The 22,055-nt window shown below is 47.2% G+C and overlaps 1 protein-coding gene across 1 annotated transcript in view; it reads right to left on the reverse strand.

Moving 5' to 3' along the window:
* The window catches only part of Ak7 (adenylate kinase 7), a 71,290-nt gene that overhangs the window by 40,984 nt on the left and 8,251 nt on the right, over positions 1 to 22,055 (reverse strand). The window contains 10 exon segments of the mRNA XM_038337521.1: positions 2,266 to 2,288; positions 2,291 to 2,329; positions 2,332 to 2,358; positions 3,594 to 3,643; positions 3,646 to 3,673; positions 9,682 to 9,792; positions 17,483 to 17,577; positions 19,239 to 19,296; positions 19,299 to 19,340; positions 19,342 to 19,350. Of these exon segments, the coding sequence (XP_038193449.1) occupies positions 2,266 to 2,288; positions 2,291 to 2,329; positions 2,332 to 2,358; positions 3,594 to 3,643; positions 3,646 to 3,673; positions 9,682 to 9,792; positions 17,483 to 17,577; positions 19,239 to 19,296; positions 19,299 to 19,340; positions 19,342 to 19,350 (482 nt within the window).

Here is a 22,055-nt window from a genome sequence, read left to right on the forward strand (position 1 = left end):
AAACTCACGCTGCAAACTTATCTGCTTATAAGGAAGATATTAACTAGGGTGGTGGTAGCTCACGCCTTCAACCCAGCCTCCGGGGAGGCAGAGGGCAGGTGGATCTCTGTGATTTCAAGGCCAGCCTGGTCTACAAGAGTTCTAGGATAACCAGGGCTGTTACACAGGGAAACCCTGTCTAAAAACCAAACCACCAAACAAAAAAGGTAAGCTGTTTAGGGCTGGTGAGTCAAGTGTACGGCTGTCCCTTCTCCCTCTCCGTTCTCCTCTGGGGCAGCTGTGGGGATCCATCTCTGCAGCTCACCTGCCCTGGGGTATTTAGTTTTCTTTTCAGCTCACATCAAACTGTCCTCCAGCTTTAGAAAGATAAAAAGGATTAAGGACTCCCGTGGAGTATTTGGTCTTAAGAATGTAAAAGATTGGACTGGGCTCCGTGCATGTAGCCCTCGGGAGGCGGAGGCAGGGAAGATTGTCCTTTCGAGGCCCAGCCTATAACCTCTAGTCAAAGGGGGAAACATCTTCATCTGTAAACCTGCTGACAGAATGGAAAGGTGTGGAGAAGGCACGTTGTGCACGGTTCTTTCTTCAAGTTCATGTTGACTACGGCAAATCTGGGTGGTTTGGGGGAGAGGGAGCTAGGGATTGGAATAAGAGATGATAGTGGGCTGTCTAGCCCAGGTTAGCCTGGGACCTCGCTATGTAGCTCAGGCTGGTCTTGAACGCTTCGTCCGGGATCACAGGAACGCACCACCAGATGGGCTTAATGTATGTGCTTGCCAAGTCTGGATTTTATATCATTTCAGGGACCCTGCTTTCAGAACAATAATAGAAATCATTTCTGTTCAGGTCTTGGAGGGACCCACACACCTGTGGGCCCTGAAGTTCAATCTGTGTGACTTTCTCTGGGATCCAGAATGATCCACCATGAGAGAGGGAAAATCTGGGCCTCTGGAACCAGCTCCTGGGGGACCAGCCAACAACCCTGGCTGTTGAAAATATGGGAGGCTGGTACCCCAAGGACAGTGAACGAGCCACCATCCTGTTGCTCGGGTCAGCATCACCTGGAATCACCTGGACTGGGCAGGAAGGCTTGGAGAATGTTGGACATTCAGGTCAAGCCTGAGGCTGAAGGCTCTGCTCAGAAGGGGCCACCTTTGTGTTGAAAGCCTATGGAGTGTCCCCCTGGGCAGTGAGACCATGTGGGGCCTGTTGTGGATTGGAATGTCGCCATCAAGAGCCAAAGTTTCTTCAGGCCCTTGGGAGAGAAGCAACCCTTCCCTTAACCTCCAGATCTTAAGATTCTCGTGTCTATTGGGTAAACCTCCAGAAAATGGAATGCATGCTTAGACTTGACTGATCTCTAGCCTTCTTCAGACCCAGAGCAAAGGCAACTAGAAGATAACATCTGCTCACTGTAGGAAGGTGTTTAGTTTAGTTTAGTTTTGTTTTGTTTTTTGAGACAGGGTTTCTCTGTGTAGCTTTGGTGCCGTGTCCTAGAACTCGTTCTGTAGACAAAGCTGGCTTTGAACTCAGAGATCCAATGGGTCTCTGCCTCCTGAGTGCTGGGATTAAAGGTGTGTGCCACCATCACCCGAACTAGGAAGGAGTTTTGATATTTCCTGTACCTGTTTAATTCGGGAACAGTATACTACTGAATATGTTGATTTATGATTTCCCCTGTTCTGAGGCTATGAAAGTCCATGTGGCCTCTTCCCTTGTCCAACCCTTCATTTAAGGGAACTGGAATCTGTATTCACAGGGCAATGCCTTAGGATAAACTATTTTCTTATTTTCTTGTGAGATTTGTATAAGATTTGAATTCCTCACAGTGCGGAGGCTGAGGCAGGAGGAGGAGCTACAGGTGAGACCCTGTCTCAAAGGAGGTTGGGGGCTTCAGGCTCACGGTTAGCTGACTGGTTTTTGGAACTTTGGCAATAGGTGCGACATTGACACCCATCATCGTCTGAGACAAAGGGAAGAAGAAATGGGTTACCCAGAATGTGTACCCAAACCCTTCTCCAGAGCTTGTTTTCTACGACAGAGTCCCTAAAGAAATGAAGCTATACTTGTCCCACAGAGTGTGGAGAGACTTTGGGTGGACAATGTCTTATTAGGCACAAAAATGGCAGTGCTAAGTGCCTTCTGCATGAGAGCCATGAAGAACGAAGACAGCAATATATGTGAGGGTCTCAGTGCTATAGCCTTTGAAGATGAATTACACATATTAATCACCCAGAACAATCACACTTCTGGGAGACCTCTTACCCTGCTAGATCAAGGACAATGAAGGGCTGGGAATGACATTGGATCCATCTCCAAAAACAGGCAGTGGCAAGGAATGTCGCCCAGCCAAGCCATCTGAATGAGAGAAGGACAAGTAGAGAGCGTTTGCCCTGGATATGTTTCTCCCTCCCAGCCAACATCTACATCAGTCAGAGGGCTCCGAAGTGCCACCATCCCCTCTTCAATCCCTTTCTCTCAAACTTTCATCCTACCGGCCCCATAAAAGTCTACTTGTTCGCTGTAAGATCTCATCTTACTTAATCATCTGCGATATGTGACCAACAGGAGACCCTTTTCTTTCCTGATGGATTTCACTGTGTAGACTCTGTTCCATGTGACACTGACTGCTGTGGAATGATCCTTCTGTACGCTGTGTGAACATATGTTCGCTATGATTGGCTTAATAAACAAGCTGACTGGCCAATAGCTGAACAGGATCAAGTGGGTGGGGAAAGCCAAACTGAGAATGACGGGATGAGGAAGGGCAGCGTCAGGAGCCTCCAGCCAGATTCAGAGGGTGTGTGGAGGGAGATGAACATGCCATGCTAGTAAGGTACCGGAGCCACGTGGAAGAGCATAATGTAAGAAATATGGGTTAATGTGAAATGCAGAGCTAGTTAGGAATAAGCCTAAACTACAGCCAACATTTAAAAGTACTATCAAGTTCTCTGTGCTGTCTATTTGGGAGCATGGCGGTCAGGTCAAGAAAACTTCTACAATTGATGACACTGTTGTTTCTCTTCTTCCCCTCCTTGGTTTCTCCTTGGCCTCTCTCCCATCTTATCCATCTCCACGTATTCCTCACCACATACTGGAAATTGAACCCCCCCCCCCTTTTCTTCACTTCCCTCTCTCTCCCTCTCTCTTCCTTCCCTGAGATAGGATTTTGGATTATATCCTGGGTTGGCTTCAAACTCTCCATCTTCCTGCCTCTGCCTGCTGAGTGCTATGGTGATGAGTATTCTGCACCACATCTGTCTGTAAAAACACTTTCTGAGATATACATAGTGGGCTGACAAGATGGCTCTGCAGGTAACACTTGGCATAAACAGTCACCCCACAAAGCTGCCCTCTGACCTCTACACTGGAGCTGAGGCATGTGCAGGCCCCAACACACATGTTATATACACATGGTAGTAACAATCTAAATCAAATAAACGAGAACAAAGAACCCACATAGTTTAGGTCTTAAGTGATGGTGAGGGCAGGGATATGGGGTGAGGAAAACGGCTACTTGTAAGCTAAATGAAAGTAAAATTAAATTAATAACTAAAAAAGAAGAGTTCACATGTTCATTGAAAAAGCCAAACCTTAAAAAAGGCGTGTAAGATCCCTCCTTCCACTCCATACTGAAGTCCTGTGCGACTACGTAAGTTGAAAACTTTTTGCCCTAAAATGGATTTTTTAAAAAAAGACAGAATTGATATACTATTAGTCATCTTGAGCTAGAACTAGACTTTGTAACCCAAACAGGCGTGATTGCAGGCTCTTTCAAGTCTTCTGGGCTCCATAGGTGCTGCTTAGGATAGGACCGGGGTCCCTCTGCAGGGGAACAAACAAGTCAGAAGTGTATCCAAACACCCTAGGAAACTGAATGCAAATGAATAACTAAAGTGAATCAACATCTACGAACTCCATGCTGGCAGCAAGAGGAAGGGGAGCTATGAAAACAGTTCCTTCTAGAAGGATCTTCACTTCTATCAGAGTGGTCACATCACTGTACAGCTCAGGACCAGGTGGGGTTTTTGTTTTGTTTTTTCTTTTGGGCAGGTTCTCAAGTAACCCAGGCTGGTCCTTGAACTCATTATATAGCGAAGATGACCTCTTCTTGGGGGCCAGGGCTACAGGCCTAGTTTATTGCAGTGCTGAGTATGAGACCGAAGGCTTTGTACAAGCTGGGCAAGCACGCTGCCAGCCAATATGGCCCAGAACCCTGTACTAGGTCTCCAAGACAGGGTTTCTCGGTGTAGCTTGGAGCCTGTCCTAGAACTCACTCTGTAGACCAGGCTGCCTTAAACTCATAGAGATCCATCTGCCTCTGCTTCCCAAGTGCTGGGATTAAAGGTGTGTGCCACCACCGCCTGGCTATACAAGGCTTTTTTTTTTTCTTGGCCATTTCTTAGAATATACATGACTTTTAATTGGTATGGATACTTTGCTTTGCCCAGAGAAGTCATTGTGGCCTTTTGATACCTAGTTGTAACCAGGCCCCACTTGGTGGCATGTGCCTGAAGTCCCAGCTTCTGGAGGCCAAGGTGGGAGGATTACTTGGGCCCATGCAGTGAACATAGCAGCCTGAAAAACTGACAAAACACTGAAAAACAAGACAAAACAAAAATTTCAAAGCCCAAAGAGCCTTGTGCCATGAATGGCTGGGATGTTGTTGTTGTTTTCTGGAGTACTGACGATGAAGTCCAAGTCCTAAAGATGCAGTGACTTCTAGAAGTTTCAGTTCCCTAACATATTTCTTTTCAGAGCTGGGGATGATCCCCAGGTCGTCAAGAATGCTAGCAAGGGCTAGCATCAAAGCCCATCCTATGAGACCCACTGAAACATTCACTTACAGATTGTCCAGGATGTCCCAGCTTAGAGCAGAATTTCTCAAATCTTTGCTTAATCATATTGGGAACTTATTCTCACTTGAGGGAGATTCGTGTGTGTTCGTGCGCACTTACAAACACATGCATGAGAGATGCATGAGAGAGAGACAGAGACAGAGACAGAGACAGAGAGAAAGAGAGAGAGCTTTCTTCCAGTATCCATCACCAACTGAAAGTGATGTTGGGGAGCTGGGACACACATTTTATTGTTACTGTGCTGGGTTGTAACACAGGTCTCTGTGTGTGTTTGTGTGAGGCAAATGCTCCATCAAATGGGCACCCATATACCTTAGCGCACATGTGGGGTAGCACTAGTTAGGATTCTGAAGTTGGTTTTCACTTGGCTCACACTCCAGGCTAGCTGGTTCATACTCCACATGCTGGTTCATACTCCAGGCTAGTTATCTCATACTCCAGGCTAACTGGTTCATACTCCAGCTAGCTGGTTCATATTCCAGGTTTGCTGATTCATATTCCAGGTTTGCTGGTTCATATTCCAGGTTTGCTGATTCGTATCCAGGTTGGCTGATTCATATTCCAGGTTTGCTGGTTCATATTCTAGGTTGCTGGCTCACATTCCCAGGTTGGCTGGCTCATCTCTAGGTTGGCTAGTTTATACTCCAGGCTAGCTGGTTTGTACTCTAAGACTAGCTGGCTCATACTCCAGGCTAGCTGGCTTGTACTCCAGACTAGCTGTCCTGAAAGTCCCAGGCGATTCTCTTGTCTTTCCTTCCATCTCTCAGTCAGAGTGCTAGAGTTACAGATAGGTACCACCACAGCCCACTTTTCATGCGGGTTCCAGGGATCAGTCCGCAGTTGCCATGTTTGCACAGAAGCACTTTTTCCTGCTGAGCCATCTCAACAGCCCACCAAGTGAGAGTTCTGAGGAAGACTTGTAGCACTGTGCTCTGGGGATAGTTCCAGAATGTCCTTCTAAGGCTGGGTACCAGGGTGGAACCAAGGGGAGATGCGGAAGACTTTACAGGAGGACACAGTAGCAGGTCTCAGGTCACTGAAACTTGCCCTTGAAGGGTGTATTGGAGGCCTGGTCTCTCTCCCTCTTTCTCTTTCTCTACTCAGCCAGGAGGTGAAACAAGCCTCTTCTGCTATGTGAGCCCCTACCAAGACATCCTACAGCACCGGTGCTTGCCACAGGCTCAAAGCGACAGAGCCGATTGGTCACAGATTGGAACCTCTGAACCATGAGACACATTCCTCTTTTATGATCTTCTAATCCTGGGCATTTTGTTGTAGCAATGGAATGCTGGCTGACACACGTGTAATTGACCCACTTCCTCTGGATGTGGACCAGTGGGGTTAAACAAGGCATGGGAGGCTCAGTGCTCTGGCTTCTCATGACCACAGCAGGTAATGGTGACTTCCAGAAGATTTCCTAAAGGTCCTCCTGCAGACCCGTCCAGCCTCCACTAGATGGGCAGAGGCTTTCCAGGCAGAAACAGAGTACTGGCTGAGAGAAGTCTACAGACAGAAGGATAGCTTTTATCCCCCTTTTAAACTGGGCCTGGTGCACAGGCATGTAATGAAAGGATTTAGAAGGCTGAGGCAAAGTCAAGCCAACAGGGTCTTGGCAAAAACTCTGTCTTATAAAAACAGATTGAGCCGGGGCGGTGTGTGCAGCGCATGCCTTTAATTCCAGCACTTGGAGTAGAGGCAGGCGGATCTCTGTAGAGTTTGAGGCCAGCCTGCGCTAAAAAAGAGCTAATATCCAGGACAGGCTCCAAAAGCTAACAGAGAAATCCTGTCTCAAAAAAACAAAAAAAAAAGAAAAAACAAAACAAAACAAAAAAACAGATTGGGTCAAGCACCGTGGAAAACACCTTTAAATACTAGCACATCAGAAGCACAGGCAGGCAGAGCTCGGAGTTCAAGGCTAGCCTGGACTATAGAGTGAGTTGTTCAGTACAGGCAGGGGTCGACCTTAGTGAGACACTGTGTCTAAACAGAAAAACAAAAACAGACATTTTATCTGGGGCTAAGAGAGATGGCTCAGTTTGTTGAAGAACACTTGTTGCGCTTGCAGAGGGACCTAGTGGGTTTCCAGCACAACACAGGGCATAGCCTTCCTCGCAACCATCTGTGACTCCAGCTCCAGGAAATCTAAGCGCCCCTGCATTCTGGATGATGAAGGCAACAGGCACACAATCAGACACACACACAAGACACCACACAGACAAGACCATCACACACAGACACGCACACACAGACACACACACAGACACACACAGACACACACACAAATATTGCTGGTAATAACATATGTGCATAAATTAAAAAACAGATTTCACAATGATTTTTATCATTTAGAGTTAAGGGTGTGTTAATAATATTTATATAATAAAAGTAATTGTTTTAGAAAACAAAAAGCTGCTGGACATGGTGGTACATGCTTTATCCCGCACTTGGGAGGCAGAGGCAGGTGGATCTCTGTGAGTTTGAGGCCAGCCTGGTCTACAAGAGCTAGATCCAGGATAGTAAGTATGGCTGTTACACAGAGAAACCCTGTCTCAAAAAACCAATCAATCAAAATCAATCAATATTTATTTTAAAAAATCTATTTAAACAAGGGTGTGAGGAAGACACTATTGCTCCCCTTCAGGCTACCAGGCCTCATTTTTTGTTATTATACATTCTCATTTGGTGAATGAGGCATGTGAGTGATCAACAGGGTGGATCCATGGGTGTTTTTATTATTATTATTATTATTATTATTATTATTGGTTTTTTTGAGACAGGGTTTCTCTGTTGCTTTGGGGCCTGTCCTGGAACTTGCTCTGCCACCACTGTCTGACCATGGTGTACGTTTTAACAAAATAACAGAATTTAGACATTTAGATAATCTGATATATTCCTTCTATTTTGTACTCTGAGGATATGCCTCATTGACAGCGTTCACTGCCCAGCATGTGTGAGGGCATGGCCCAATAATCCCCAGCATCTGTTTTGCCACCAAAGTTGAAGCTGATCAGGATTTCTTTTTCCTTTCTTCCTTTTTTTTGTTTGTTTGTTTTTGTTCTTTGAACCAGGATTTTCTCTGTTTAACAGTCCTATCTGTCCTGAAACTAGCTCTTGTAGACCAGGCTGGCCTCAGACTCACAGAGATCCACCTGCCTCCCACTCCCGAGTGCTGGGATTAAAGGCGTGCGCCACCACCACCTCACTGAACTAGGATTTCTAATCCTTTTCCATTCTGTTTGTTTTGTTATAGTTGTTGTTTTGAGATTGGGTCCCAGTGTGTATTCCTGGCTTGCCTGGAACTTGTTATGGAGACCAGGCTGGCCTCAAACTCAAAGAATTCCACCTGCCTGAGCCGGGCGGTGGTGGCGGCGCAGGCCTTTAATTCCAGTACTTGGGAGGCAGAGGCAGGCGGATCTCTGTGAATTCGAGGCCAGCCTGGTCTACAGAGCGTGTTCCAGGACAGGCTCCAAAGCAACAGAGAAACCCTGTTTTTTAAAAAAAGAGAATTCCACCTTTCCACCTGCTTCTGCCTCCCGAGTGCTGGGATTAAAAGTATATGCCATCGGCTACCTTGACCTTGTTTGTTTTTGAGTAAGAATTTTCACTTTGTAGCTCAGATTGGTCTTGAATGCACCATTCTCCTGCCTCAGCCTCCTCAGTGCTGGAATGGTAGGCACAAGCCACCACCCTGGCTGTCTGTTGTTTTTATGACTATCTCATGCTTACTGTGTTTGTACTACATCTGTCAAACCAATGGGATTCTTCAGGGACAGAGCTGAACTTTGGAAATCCATGTTATATCTTATGACACCACAAGGTGGCGCATCAGAGCTGTCGCCGCTCATCATTTTGGCACCTTGGGTTTGGGAATCTGTGTAAACTGAATAGGGATAATGACAGCAGCCCCAGACTCCCAGCTTCTAAAGAGGACACACGAGAGTCTGGAAGCTAGCATCGGACACCATAGGCAAGATGTTCAGCACCTTGCAGTACAGGCAGTTAGACAAGTCTTGAATTGCTTTTCAGTTACTATTTACTCATTACAGGTCACTTTAGTAAAAGATAAAATTATAACACATATAACACATGTCAAACGACATATTTTGCTGCAATAGTTTTTTTTTTAATGGAGGTGGTGGTTCCATTGAATTCTATCCCAGTCCTATTTTTTTCCTTTTTTAGAAGATTTATTTTTAATTATGTGATTCAGAGGGGTTCATATGAGTCCAGGTTCCTTAAGATGATAGAGACATCAGATCCCCTGGGGCTGGAGCCTCCATGTAGGTGCTCCGAGCTAAATTTGGGTTCTCTGGAAGTGCGGTATGTGCTCTTCGCCACTGTCCTATCTTTCCAGGCCTGACCCACCACATCAGTCCCTACCCCCAAGACAGTGTCTTGCTAAGTTAGAAAATTGGTCTTCAATTTCCTCTTGTAGCCCAAACAGGCCTTGAACTTCAGAGCTATTTGAAAGAAAACATTGAGACAGACTCTAGGAACCAAGAACACGTGGTTCCTTCCTTCCCATTAAAACTGAGTTCTTTACCCAGACCCCTTGCTTGGGGAGAGCCTTAGTTTAGCTGGGGGCCCAATACAGGGCCAGAGCATCTCTATGGAGGGAATACATTGCTGGCAGCAGAAGCTGAGACCCATGGGGATGTCTGAGGAACTGTACCATGGCGTTTACAATGTTGTGATGTGTTCGGGCCCCGTGAAACAGCCCTGGAAAGGGAGCAGGGCTGAGTACACAGAGGAGAAAGTGGCCAGGTGCACCGCCTCACAAGGAACCCCTCCCACCCCACAGTGTTCTGTGCGTCCAACTTACAGCTTTCCCAAGCTTAAGAACTATCTTTTCAGCATTGATGTGGTCCAGGAAGTTGGGGTGATGTTTTCTTCTTCGATAATCCTCTTCTGTGAAGGGAACCTCGGTGTCCTCCTAAGGGAGACATAAGGTGCAAATTTACTGCTCCAGAGCCAAGGGATGCTGCACTGCCCGAGGGAGGATGCACTGCCCAAGGGAGGATGCACCGCCCAAGTGAGCCTGCACTGCCCAAGGGAGGACACACTGCCCAAGGATGCTGCACCGCCCAAGGGAGGATGCACCGCCCAAGGGAGGATGCACCGCCCAAGTGAGGATGCACCGCCCAAGGGAGGATGCACCGCTCAAGGGAGGATGCACTGCCCGAGGGAGGATGCGCTGCTCAGTGGAAGCTCAACACTACCTGGTTCCCAAGAATGAAACCCACATCTCCAAATGGCTAACACAGAGGACCCCCGGCAGCCCCTTCATAAGAAAGTGATAAACGTGTTCTGTGATGGACATACCATAGCAAGGACGCTATAAAACCCATCAAAATGTACTCCATGGACACATGCGATTATTATGTGCCAACTGAAACAAAAAATATTATTTAAGAAAACACAATGCTGGGCCTTCAGGCCTGTGTCGGGGTGGGCCTTGCTCATCTTGTCTGGGTTGTGTTTATGGGTATGAGCAGCAAAGTCCACCTTGATGTGACCTCAAAACAAATGGAAACGAGACCCGCAGGGGTCCTCTCGATGGTTCGATTGTTCAGGTCGGCTGCAGACTCCCAAGGAAATCATAGGCCGTCTGGCAGTAAGCCTCTTGGGTACCAGATGTGATCTAACTTTGGGATATACCCAGAAATCAGTCTTTCTATTGGTAACAGCTGCAAACTGAATGTTACAAAGACTGCTAACTGTAAGCCACAAGGCCAAACTGAAGCTATGTGTATAATAAACAGAAGCCTTGTGTTGTGTATTTGTTTTGGACACAGGGTTCTCAGGCTTGCCCCAGGCTGGCCTTATATTTGGCTAAATACCCAAAGGGAGTTTACCCTGAACTTCTGATCCTCCTGCCTCTAATAAGAGCTAAAGTTAACCTGTAAGCCACACTTGTCAGGACTGAGACATACTTCCTGGAATGCTGGGGGCTGTTGGTCATGTAGGGTAACAAGTCACGTGTTTTCACCTCAGTGAGCAAGGTTGGTGCTTGTTCACGTGTATGTAGGAGGTACACAGTCAGGATGCACAACAGAATGTATGCCTGCTTCCGACTGGATGATGATGGGAAGGAAAGACATCGAAGGAAGCCTTGTGGGGCTGCCTTTCTGAGCACCTGACTGAAATAATTCAGTGCCATCATTCTCTGAGACACTTGGTATGGACCTGGCCTGTGTCCATATTCTTGGTCAGTATTCAATAAAGCCTGCTTCAGCTGGACAATTGTGGACAATTTCATTTCACGGCTTTCAGGTTTAACACCTCTACCTCCTCAGTCATGGGGTTATAGGCCTGGACCGCTATGCTCGGTTCACACTAACAAATTTAACATTAGCTGCTTTGGGTTTATATTTACAAATCTAGTTCCCGGAAGCCTTAGAGCTTTTTCTTCTGTGGCTGCTGTAACCAGAGCATATGAAACCTCTAAGCTGAGGAAGGTGCTAATTCAGGACAAGAAATGGATTGTGAGCAGAGAACGTGAGCAAAGAGTGGTGGCAAAGGCCTTCATTCTCGGTGCTCAGGAGGAAGAGGCAGGCATATCGCTGGGAGCCCCAGGGCAGCCAGGGCTACATGATGAGTCCCGATCTCAAAATATGAAAGATATCCATATATGGCACCGTCAGTGGAGGCTGACATTTACAGTGATGGAGGACATTCAGGAACTTGAAAACAAACGAAAACCCACAACAGGCATTGTGGTGACGGCTTTTAGCCTCAGGACTTGGCAGGAAGAGGCAGGTGGACTTCTGAGTTTGAGGCCAGTCTGGTCTACAGAGCAAGTTCCAGGATGGCCATGAATACACAGAGAAATCCTGTCTAAAGCCCAAAAATAAATAAGCAAGCAAGCAAACAAACAAACAACCATTAACAATGGAAGAGTTGTGTGGCATGTAAATATTGTTTGGTTGGAACCTCCAGCTCGCTCCTGCATGGTCTGAGAAGCCCCATCTCTCTCTGTAAACTCCGTCTTCTCAGAGAATCTCCAACAAAGAAAAGGTACCAAAAAGCCCAGTTCTGCATTCTTGGCAGGTGTCACAGCTCTTCCTCTGAAGTTGCCAGCAGCCTTAGTCCCTGCCTAAAGTGTTTAGTTTTTTTTGACCATATTTGGGCACAAACCCAGCTTGTGGAGGGCACATCATCACCCCTTGCTGACAAGCTATATAAGCTCCCTGCCTTAGTTAGAGAGTGTGACTTCTCCAGCCTTGATCTCTGGGACTGGAGAACTCACCCAGGAATTGCTTTGCTCAAATAAACCTGTTCTTTTACTTTTTTAAATCAACTTGATCTGGCTTACTGATCTATCATTGCGATGCAGAAAACCTAGTAAACATGAACGGCAGGGTGCCCCCCCCCTTTGCGTGTGATTATGTGTTTTGGCAGGTGTTTGGGTTAACGTGTGGGGGGTATCTTCTGTTGCCAGGCACTTTAACAGCCGAGTCATCTCCTGAGTGACGAAGTGACATTTCTATCTCAGGTATATCACATCTGCAAGCTTGTTCAGTTAAGAATGAGATTCTCCCAGACAGCTCCCAGCAGAGTGGAGGATACGCTCTTGACTTTAAAATGCCTCTGTGAGAAGCTACAGGATGCAGCTAAAAAACATAATCACGTCACAATCTGGCTCTGTGGGTCAGGTGTGGAAATCCCAGCACTCGAGAGGTGGAGGCAGGAGGATCAGGAATTCAGAGTACATCCTTGGCTGCTGAGTGAGTTTGAGTCGCCACTGGGGCTACACCGGATTCCTGTCCCTTGACTGGCGTCAAGGCTGGGAACTGGAAAGATGAAGAAGAAGATAGGAGCCAGACGGTCAGGGCTGTGGGGCCACGCTGAGGACTGTAGATGAATATCTGACAGCTAAAGGCTCATCGGAAGGGGTGAAAGTTTGTGGTGTCTGTAGGTGTGTGCATACTCTGCAATGTGTGTAAATTTCCATGTGAACATGGGCAGACAGGTGCCACGGCCAGCACGCACAGGTGAAAACTCAGCCCCTGGGTGTCAGTTCTCACCGGCCACACTGGATTATGAGAAAAGGGTCCCGGGTCTATTCGGTGTTGTTGTTATCATTACCACTCCGCACATCCATGCCTAGTGGGCCCTCAAGCCTTCCGGGGACCCATTTCTCGTTCTGCACCAGGAGCTACTCTGAGCATGACTGACCTTTCCCACTATGGATGCTTGGCTTTAATGAGGGTTCTGAAGATCCAAAACTCGGGGCACCACTGCAGGGCACCTTCGTCTCCACTGCACCATGCTCTGAGCGCAGGACTACGCTTCGTGAAGCATGAGCCACAGCAAGATCTGAATTATATTTTAGCAAGGCTGTCATGGACCTCAGATTGGAAGGAACTCACAATGCAAAGAAATAGAACCATACCACTAGGTAGAGATAAACCTTTGCTACCCCCACCCTCCAAGGGTTAAGCAATGGGGCAGGTCCAGAACATGGCTAGGGGACACCCCAAAGAAGGTGGACTTCACCTTAAGATACTGTGCTTTTCCTTTTTAGAGTCTTTCCTCTCCATTGCAGCCCCATGAGCCCAGGCCGCCCTGGAGGTTTGGCTGGGTGTGCCTGCTAATTTCCTTTCTTCTCTTCTTTCAGATACTGGCCAGAACCTAGGATGCTTTCTTAGCTCCTAATCAACACTTAGGCCTCCGTGTTGATCTTCCAAGCTCTCCTCCTCACTTGGCGCCTGCCACCAGGCAGCTGCCCTCCATTCTGCCTCATCTCAAGCAGCCTGGCTTTGTTCTTTTCTTTACCATTTTCCTCCTCCCTTCTGGGCAGCTGTTAAGGCTTATGGTTTGCCTGCCCTGGGGTTTTCCTCTTAAATGAATTTCCTGTTCTCAATGCTTCTTCTCTTTGTGTCATCTCAGAAATTCTTTATTAATGAACCTCAACAGGGAACCCCATCTTCCAGGGGTCATTTGGTGGCTCTGTTGGGACTCTACAAGATTTCCAGCAATACTTCTCTCCTTCACTTTAATGCTTTGATGGGCAGAGAAAATAAACCCATTCCTGTTACCCCTGGTGGCATCACCACAGGAAACAGCCACTAGCAATTTTCATAGTCGGGGGAAACTGACAGGCTAAGCCTTGGGCTAGAAAGTTGCCCATGGATACAAAGAAAACTAGATTGGCTAGTGATAACATTTTGAATGATGAATTAAGAGCACTGACTGATAACGGATGGAGAAATGGTATGGGTGGGGGTGGGTGTGTGGGTGGAGTGGAGGTGGAAGAAGGGGTGGATGAGTGGGTGGGTGGATGGATGGGAGAGGGGTTGGAGCAACACCCAATACAGGGATTTTCGCCCCGGAGAAGGACAGAGAAAATTATATTGTGAAGGAAAATGTAGCTACTCCATCATTCTGTGTACTTTACAGATCCTGGAGAAATTACAGATTCCATGATTGGCTGTCCTTTAACGTCATGTGGCCACCCATAGACAGAGTTGTCAGATTATAAAGAAATAAACAGGAAATCCAGGGTAAATGAATGAATACATTTTAGAGTATGCCACCCTGAAAGAATATTTGTGCTAAACTTCGTCACTACTTATCAGAAGCTTAAATGGAGCTGACTGCTCTTGGCTAGCTAGTTGTCTGTGACAACTAGAACCTGCCAGTTATCCTGTTTTCAGCAGTTTTGACTGGGTTAGCATCGTCTCTGGTTTCTTTACTCACCCACAGAACACAGCAAGATCTTATACACAAATACAGGCCAACAGGATGGCTTAAGTCAAATGAAGGTACCTTCTGCCAAGCCTGAAGACCAGCGTCCTGCAAATTGTGTCGTGTAATAGCTTCCAGTAGGAAGCCAAGAACCACTGTTAGTACTGGTGTGGTGAGAGACCCTGCACATCATTCACATCGTTGTGATGGCTGAGGAAACTCCATTTTGTATCAGGCATCCATCTTAGTCCCCTAATAACTCTTGTCTTGGCTTCAAGTCCCTGGAAGGTAAGTTCCCATTAACCCTGACACAGTGACTCCCCAACCAGGAACATGCAGCACTGACCATCTACTTGTAATATGACCCAGTATAATTTGGGTTTTTTGTTTGTTTTTATTTATGTTTTCTTTCTTCCTTCCTTTCTTCCTTTCTTTCTTCTTTCTTTCGTGTATTCTTCTTTCTTTCTTTCTTTCTCCTTTCTTTAACTTTCTTTATCTTCTCTGCTCTCTTATCTCTCTCCTCTCTCTCTCTCTCTCTCTCTCCCAAGACAAGGTTTTCTTTGTTGTAATGGTCCTGGCTGTCCTGGAACTCACTCTGTAGAGCAGGCTGACTTTGAATTTGCAGAAATCCACCTGCTTCTGCCTCCTGAGTGCTGGGATTAAAGGTGTGCACCACCGCCGCCTGACTATCTGGGTTTTTGTTGTTGTTTTTTTATTTTTGTTTTGTTGTTGTTTTGTTTTGGTTCGGTTTTGGTTTTGGTTTTTCAAGACAGGATTTCTCTGTAGTTTGGGTGCCTGTCCTGGAACTAGCTCTTGTAGACCAGGCTGGCCTCGAACTCACAGAGATCTGCCTGCCTCTGCCTCCTGAGTGCTGGGATTAAAGGCATGTGGCCACCACTGCTCAGCTTGTTTTTGACTTTTTACGCAGACATTCAAGGACTATTCAAGGACTATGAGGTTTCCTTGTCTACATGATCTTGGCAGAGCAGAGCAGAACAGCCTTGGCTTGCTTGTGCAGATAATCAAGGTCTTCTTGTGGGTTTTGCCTTTAGAAATCCTTCCTTCACCCACCTTAGAGACATGGCAGTCTCTAGTTTGGCTCAGAGATTGCTGTCCCGCTAGCAGTAGCAATAAATTTAATTATCATCCAGACTGTGTCAGTGGTCTTTTCCCGGGGGTGAGGGCTGTCTCCAACTCCATAATGTCATCATCTCTTCAGATTGACGCCGGGACTAGTTCGCAACAACTGATGTCCCCTGAGGAGCTGGTGTGATTCTCCGTGGAGTGAGAGGCTATCACACAGCCACAAAGGCTCTGCAAAACACCAGCAAAGGACAAACCGAGAAGCAGCAGTGTTGGAAGAAGGCACGCTTTTGGTCACGCTGTAACAGCTGTCATTGGCGGGCATGTGTGCCGCCATATTTGGCTTGCTGGGTTGGTGTCTCAGCGGTCTTCCTTCCACTTATGTCGCACCGACCCTCGGGGAGCACCGCGCTGTGATTTCAGAAAGGCTCCATGCCACCGGGCATGGCTCCATGATAACTGTGAAGGCCCATCTTCATTGTCAGTTTGACCATATTTGGACTCATTTGGGAGAACCACTGTGGGGCATACCCATGAGGGCATTTCCAGAGAACTACCTGAGGAGGGAAGAGCCACTGGGGGCGGGGTGGGGGGAGTCCCCAACTGAATGAAGAAGAGGAGAAAAGGAGCTCAGCAGTGGCTGTCAGTCATCTCTGCTTCATGATGACAGACACAGTGTGACCAGCTGCCTCTGACTCTGCCATACCTTCTACTCCGTGATGGTTCAGAGACCTTCAGTGAGGCAAGATAGATCTACTTCTTCTGCCAGGCGTGGTGGCACACACCCTAATCTCAGCACTAGGGAAGCCGAGGCAGACCGGTCCCTGTAAGTTTAAGGACAGACTGAACTGCATAGCTGTTTTAAGCCAGCCAAGGTGAATGGTGAGACCCTGTCTCAAAAGACAAAGCAACAGCTGGGTGCGGTGGTAGCAGAGCCTTTAATCCCTCCACTAGGGAGGCAGAGGCAGGTGAATCTCTGTGAGCTCGAACTCAGCCTGGTCTACAAGTAAGTTTCTGGACAGCCAGAGCCACACAGAAGAAATATCTGTCTCCAAAAGAAAAGAAAAAAGAAAAGAAAAGAAAAGAAAAATACCAAACAAATGAAACCTTTCTCAACCTGCTTTTTTTTTTTTTTTTTTTTTTTAGGGATATTCTGTCAGAGCAAGGAGAGAAGTAACCAATGTAACAACCATCTTGGACCCTTATCATACATATGGTTAAGCCTTTGACCAAAGCATTGCTATATAGCAGCATTGCCTAACAGGCAGCATTTTTCAGTATTTTAAAATTTGTCTATTTGATTTTCTGTGCATTGTGTAAACTGTGTCAGAGTCTCTGGAACTGGAGTTGCATACATGCTTGCTGTATGTGCTACATGAGTGCTGGACTTTGAACCCAGGTCCTCTGGAAGAACAGTCAGTGCTCTTAACCACTGAGCCATCTCACCAGTCCCCAGGTAGCATATTCCAATTCTTGGTGGTTGAGGCTGGGGATGTAGCTCTGTGGCATAGTGCTTGTCTAGACACAACCCTGGGTTTGAGTTCTTAGTACCACTTAAAAACTGAACATGGCCATGAATGTCTGTAATCCCAGGCTCTCTGGGCAGAGAGCTAGAAGGATCTGAAGTTAGAGCCATCCTGGCTGTATAGAGAGTCTGAGGCCAGCCTTGACTATATGAGGTGCTGACTCAGCAAACAAAACACCAAGTCTTGGTGGTGTGTGAAATGACAAACTCCCCTAGGTTGAATTAGGTAGAGCTGATGAGCTCTGCTGGATGCTGGAGATGAGGCGGGGCTCGGGCGTGGAGGGATACACAGCTCACTGTGAAGAAAGGCTAGCAGTGCACTCACAGGGTCCAGAGGTTTGGATCTCGCCCACGTCATCACCGTTGACAGCAGGATGAATATCTTTCGCTTCTCAAAATGGACGACTTCTTCATTCATTGCTGTGGGGCCAAAGCATAGAGCAGTCGTTTGAATCCATTGTAAGAGTTTTCTTGCTTTGTTTTAAACATCCCAGTTCTATTTTAATATATGAGTGCCTTGGGTGTGGGTATATTCGTGTTGACTGCAGGTGCCAGCAGACCTCAAAGTATAAATCCCCCTGGTGCTGGATTTACAGGTGCCCGTGAGCTGCCCCAAATGAGTGTGGGGACCTCTGCAAAAGGCGATTAACGGAGGGTAGGGTAAAGGCTGAGGGTACTGTCCAAGGGCCAGAGGGGCCTGCGAGCACCAGGCACACTGTCAGTCCTGTTAGGTGGCTCCCTACACACCGAGATGCTGGTGTACTCGCTGGGAAAATGCAGGACTCATCCTCAGGCAGGAGAGCGTGACTGAAACTCAGCCTGAGGACACCGTGCCACACTTTCATGCTAATCCCAGTCCCAAACATTGCTTTGACACTGCTTGATTTTACCTCTAGTAAGGACATCATCCTCTTCTCATTAACTCTGCGCTTTCAGCTTTTCCTCTCTGCTGTGCTTCCCTTTGGCCTGCTTTGTGAATATGTGCCACGTTCTAGGGCTCTAACTGGGTCACCTTTTAACAACGTCTGAGACTTAGAAATAGGTTGAACATGTCTGCCTCCCCCACAGAAGCACTCCTGTATGCAAATGTTTCTCGCCAGGATGTTTGTTCCTTTCTCCTGTGCCATCTTGCCTTGCCCTCACTGTATCTGTGACAGGTGAGGCAAGAAGAATTCATAAAGCAAACTCAAAATAACAAAATGTTGGTTAAAAACTAGTACTTGTTAGGGAGGGAGGACTGGTTTTTTTTTGGATTGGTTCTCTCTGTCTCTGTCTGTCTCTGTCTCTCTCTCTCTCTCTCTCTCTCTGTCTCTCTCTCTCTCTCTCTCTCTCTCTCTCTCTCTCTCTCTCTCTCTCTCTCTCTCTCCCTGTTCTCTAGTCTGGCCTCCATCTAGCTATGTAGCAAAGGATGATCTTGAACTTCTAATTCTGTCTCCACCTCCAAACTGCTAGGGTTATGGCCTGTAATCCCAGCACTCAGGAGAAAGAGGCAGGCGGATCTCTGTGAGTTCAAGGCCAGCCTGGTCTACAAGAGCTAGTTCCAGGACAGGCTCCAAAGCTAGAAAAACTCTGTCTCAAAAAACCAAAAACTAAAAACCAAAAAAAAAAAACACTTCTTTCCTTTTAAAAAATTATTGATTTTTATTTTATGTGTGCAAGTGTTTTTTCCTGTATGGATGCATGTACTTCATACATATGCAGTGGGAGAAGGCCAGAAGGACTGGAGAGGAGGTTCAGTGGTTATGGCCTGCCACCTTGACTACCCCACCATGAACTAAGCTAGAATAAACCCTTCCTACCTTGAGCTGCTCTTGCCAGGGTTTGTAATAAACATGCAGCCGCGTAAGGAAACTAAGACACCAAGCTATCACAGTAAGAGCCACCTCCAAAGACACACCACAGGCACCAAACAGAAGCAGCCACAATAGAATACACTCTCAGACTCTGGGTCTCCAACCCACAGGTATGATTCATGCGCACACACTTCAGACTTTAGGGACTTCTGAGACCAGAGTGGCTGTGTCATTTGGGAGGTGGGAGGACGTGTTTCCCACCCGTGCAGTTCCTCACAGCTCACTGACCGGAGACTGCCCAGACGGCTTCCTCCACTTGCTGCACGTTTTCGGTGATGTTAATAGATGACAAACGTCACACTCCAGCAGACGTGCGAGGAGATCTTCCCGGGGAGATAGCCTGAAAAGGAGAAACCACTGTCCCTTTGTGTCGACAGGTTGACAACGGGACGTCTAGATGGACTGATGGCCTCCAACACTCAGATCCCGCCCCCACCCCAGGACAACCAATACGGAGCATTGCAGAGGCATATCTGTTAAAAATGAATCTTGGTTCCCTTTGCGTGCAATTCACAAGTAACAAAAGCATCCTTGAAAACAGCCTGGAATGTGGGCTGGGGAGATGGCTCAGGCGGTAATGCCCCTGCATTCGCAGCATGAGGACCCGAGTTCGTTCTTCAGAACTTGCATAAAATAGAGTGCTGGCTCGGAGGGTTCCCATTGAATGCTGGGGAGGTGGAACTGGGAGGGCTCCTGGGGGCCCCCAGTAGCCAGCCTAGCCTACTGGGTGAGCAGCAGGCCAATGAGAGACTGCCTCAGAGGAGGAAGACACCCAGCATTGTCTTCCGGTTTCCACACAGGTGTGCATGTGTACCTTCAGCCCGCTCTCATGGTCCTTTGCAATTCACCCAGTCTAATTTGCTTGGGCGACTATAACAGAGTGCAAAAACACTGAGTGCTTAGATAACAGAACGCACCACCACTATCTTAGGGTTACTGTTGCTGGGATGAAACCCCCTGACCAAGCAACTCGGGGAGGAAAGGGTTAATTTCACTCACAGTTCGATATAACCAACCGCTTATTATCAAAAGCAGTGAGGGCAGAAACTCACACAGGGCAGGAACCTGGAGGCAGGAGCTGGGCAGAGGCCATGGGGGGGTGCTGCTTACTGGCTTGCTCTCTATGGCTAGCTCAGCCTGCTTTCTTATAGGACCCAGGGCCACCATCTCTCCAGCAATGGCTCCACCCCCATGAGTCGCTAATTAAGAAAATGTGTGTGTACTGTTCAATTTTATGGAGGCATTTTCTTTTATTAATAAATTCATTTATTGCTATGTGTTTTTTCACGTCATGTATCTATCCCTTCATTCCCGTCCCTTAGATTCCGCCCTCCCACCCTTGGCACCCTCCTCCAAAGAAAACGAAATTCAAGAGACAAAAAGTAAAGAAAATAAAATGAGAAAAGAAAAAGGGCAAGGAATTGAAAAATCTGTGTGGTGGCAGCAGCCGTGCGGACTCCTAACAAGTCACAGCATATACTCCCTGGCCCATACATCTCTGCTTGCAAGTGTTTCACTGCAATGAAGTCATTGGTCTGGTTTGCGGGTCCCTGGTCTCCACTACATGTTCAATGGTGGGGCCCCCCACTAGGACTCTTCCTGGACATCCCGCGGCACCCATGTGTTGTGGAGATTCTGTAGCTTTGGGTCCCTTCACTTGCTCCAGCAGATCACAGATTGGGGTGGTGGGTGGGGGCCAAGGTCATAACCCAGGGTCTGGGCCTGGGAAGCTGTAGGGTTGTTTTCAGCCAGATGGGAAACAGAGATAGATGTCCCATGCCTCATGATTTTGGGGCTAGCTCATCCACACACCCCCTAACAGGCTGGATTTGTTGTGCTTTCCTGGTGAGGTGCTGGGCTTGCTCTCCGAGTGTTGCAGTTGGTGGGGGTCTGGACAGCTGGCCAGCCCTCCCACCTGCCTAGGCATTGATGGGTGGGTGGAGAGCTTCTTTCCTCAGCCTATGTGGAGGCATTTTCTTTTTTAAAAAATGTATTATTTATTGTGTATACAGCATTCCTTCCATGTATGTTTGCATGCCAAGAAGAGGGCACCAGATTCATTCTAGATGGCTGTGAGCCACCATGTTGGTTGCTTAGAATTGAACTCAGGACCTTGGAAAAGCAGTCAGTGCTCTTAACCTCTGAGCCATCTCTCCAGCCCCCTGGAGGCATTTTCTTAATTAAGGTTTCCTCCTCCCAGATGACTTTAGCTTGTGTCAGTTGACATAAAACTATCCAGCAAACCACCATCTAGAGAGTGATTCTCAACCTATAGGTCGAGGACTCCATTGGGGATCAAATGGCTCTTTCACAGGGGTCACTAAGACCATTGGGAAACAGATATTTACATTACAGTTCCTAACAGTAATGTAAATATTACATTACTGTTAAAAATCACAGCTATGAAGTAGCAACAATTTTTTTTTTGGATTTTTGAGACAGCATTTCTCTGTAGTTTTTGGTGCCTGTCCTAAAACTAACTCTTGTAGATCAGGCTGCCCTCAAACTCATGGAGATCTGCCTGCCTCTGCCTCCTGAGTGATGGAGGAGTGTCTGTGTTACTTTCATTATTAATAAAGAAACTGCCTTGGCCCTTTAAGAGACAGAAATTAGGTAGGCGGAGTAAACAGAAACAGAATGCTGGGTAGAAGGCAGTGGGGGAGAAGCTTCAGGCAGTCGCCAGGCCTCTCCTCTCCGAGATGGATGCAGGTTAAGATCTCTCCTGGTAAGCCCACACCTCGTGGTGCTACACAGATTACTAAATATGGGTTAAAGGAAGATGAGAGAATTAGATAATAAGAGGCTGAAATTAATGGGCCAGGCAGTGTTTAAAAGAATACAGTTTCTGTGTAATTATTTTGGGTAAAGCTAGCCAGGTGGCGGGACGCAGCCCACTGCTCCTTCTACACCTGAGTGCTGGGATTAAAGTGTGTGCCACCACCACCGCACAACGAAAATAATTTGATGACTGGGGGTCACCACAATGTGAGGAACCGTATTAAGGATCACAGCATCAGGAAGGTCGAGAACCACTGCTCTAGAGGC

This window comes from Arvicola amphibius, chromosome 7 (assembly GCF_903992535.2).
Source record: "Arvicola amphibius chromosome 7, mArvAmp1.2, whole genome shotgun sequence".
Classification (NCBI taxonomy): Eukaryota; Metazoa; Chordata; class Mammalia; order Rodentia; family Cricetidae; genus Arvicola; species Arvicola amphibius.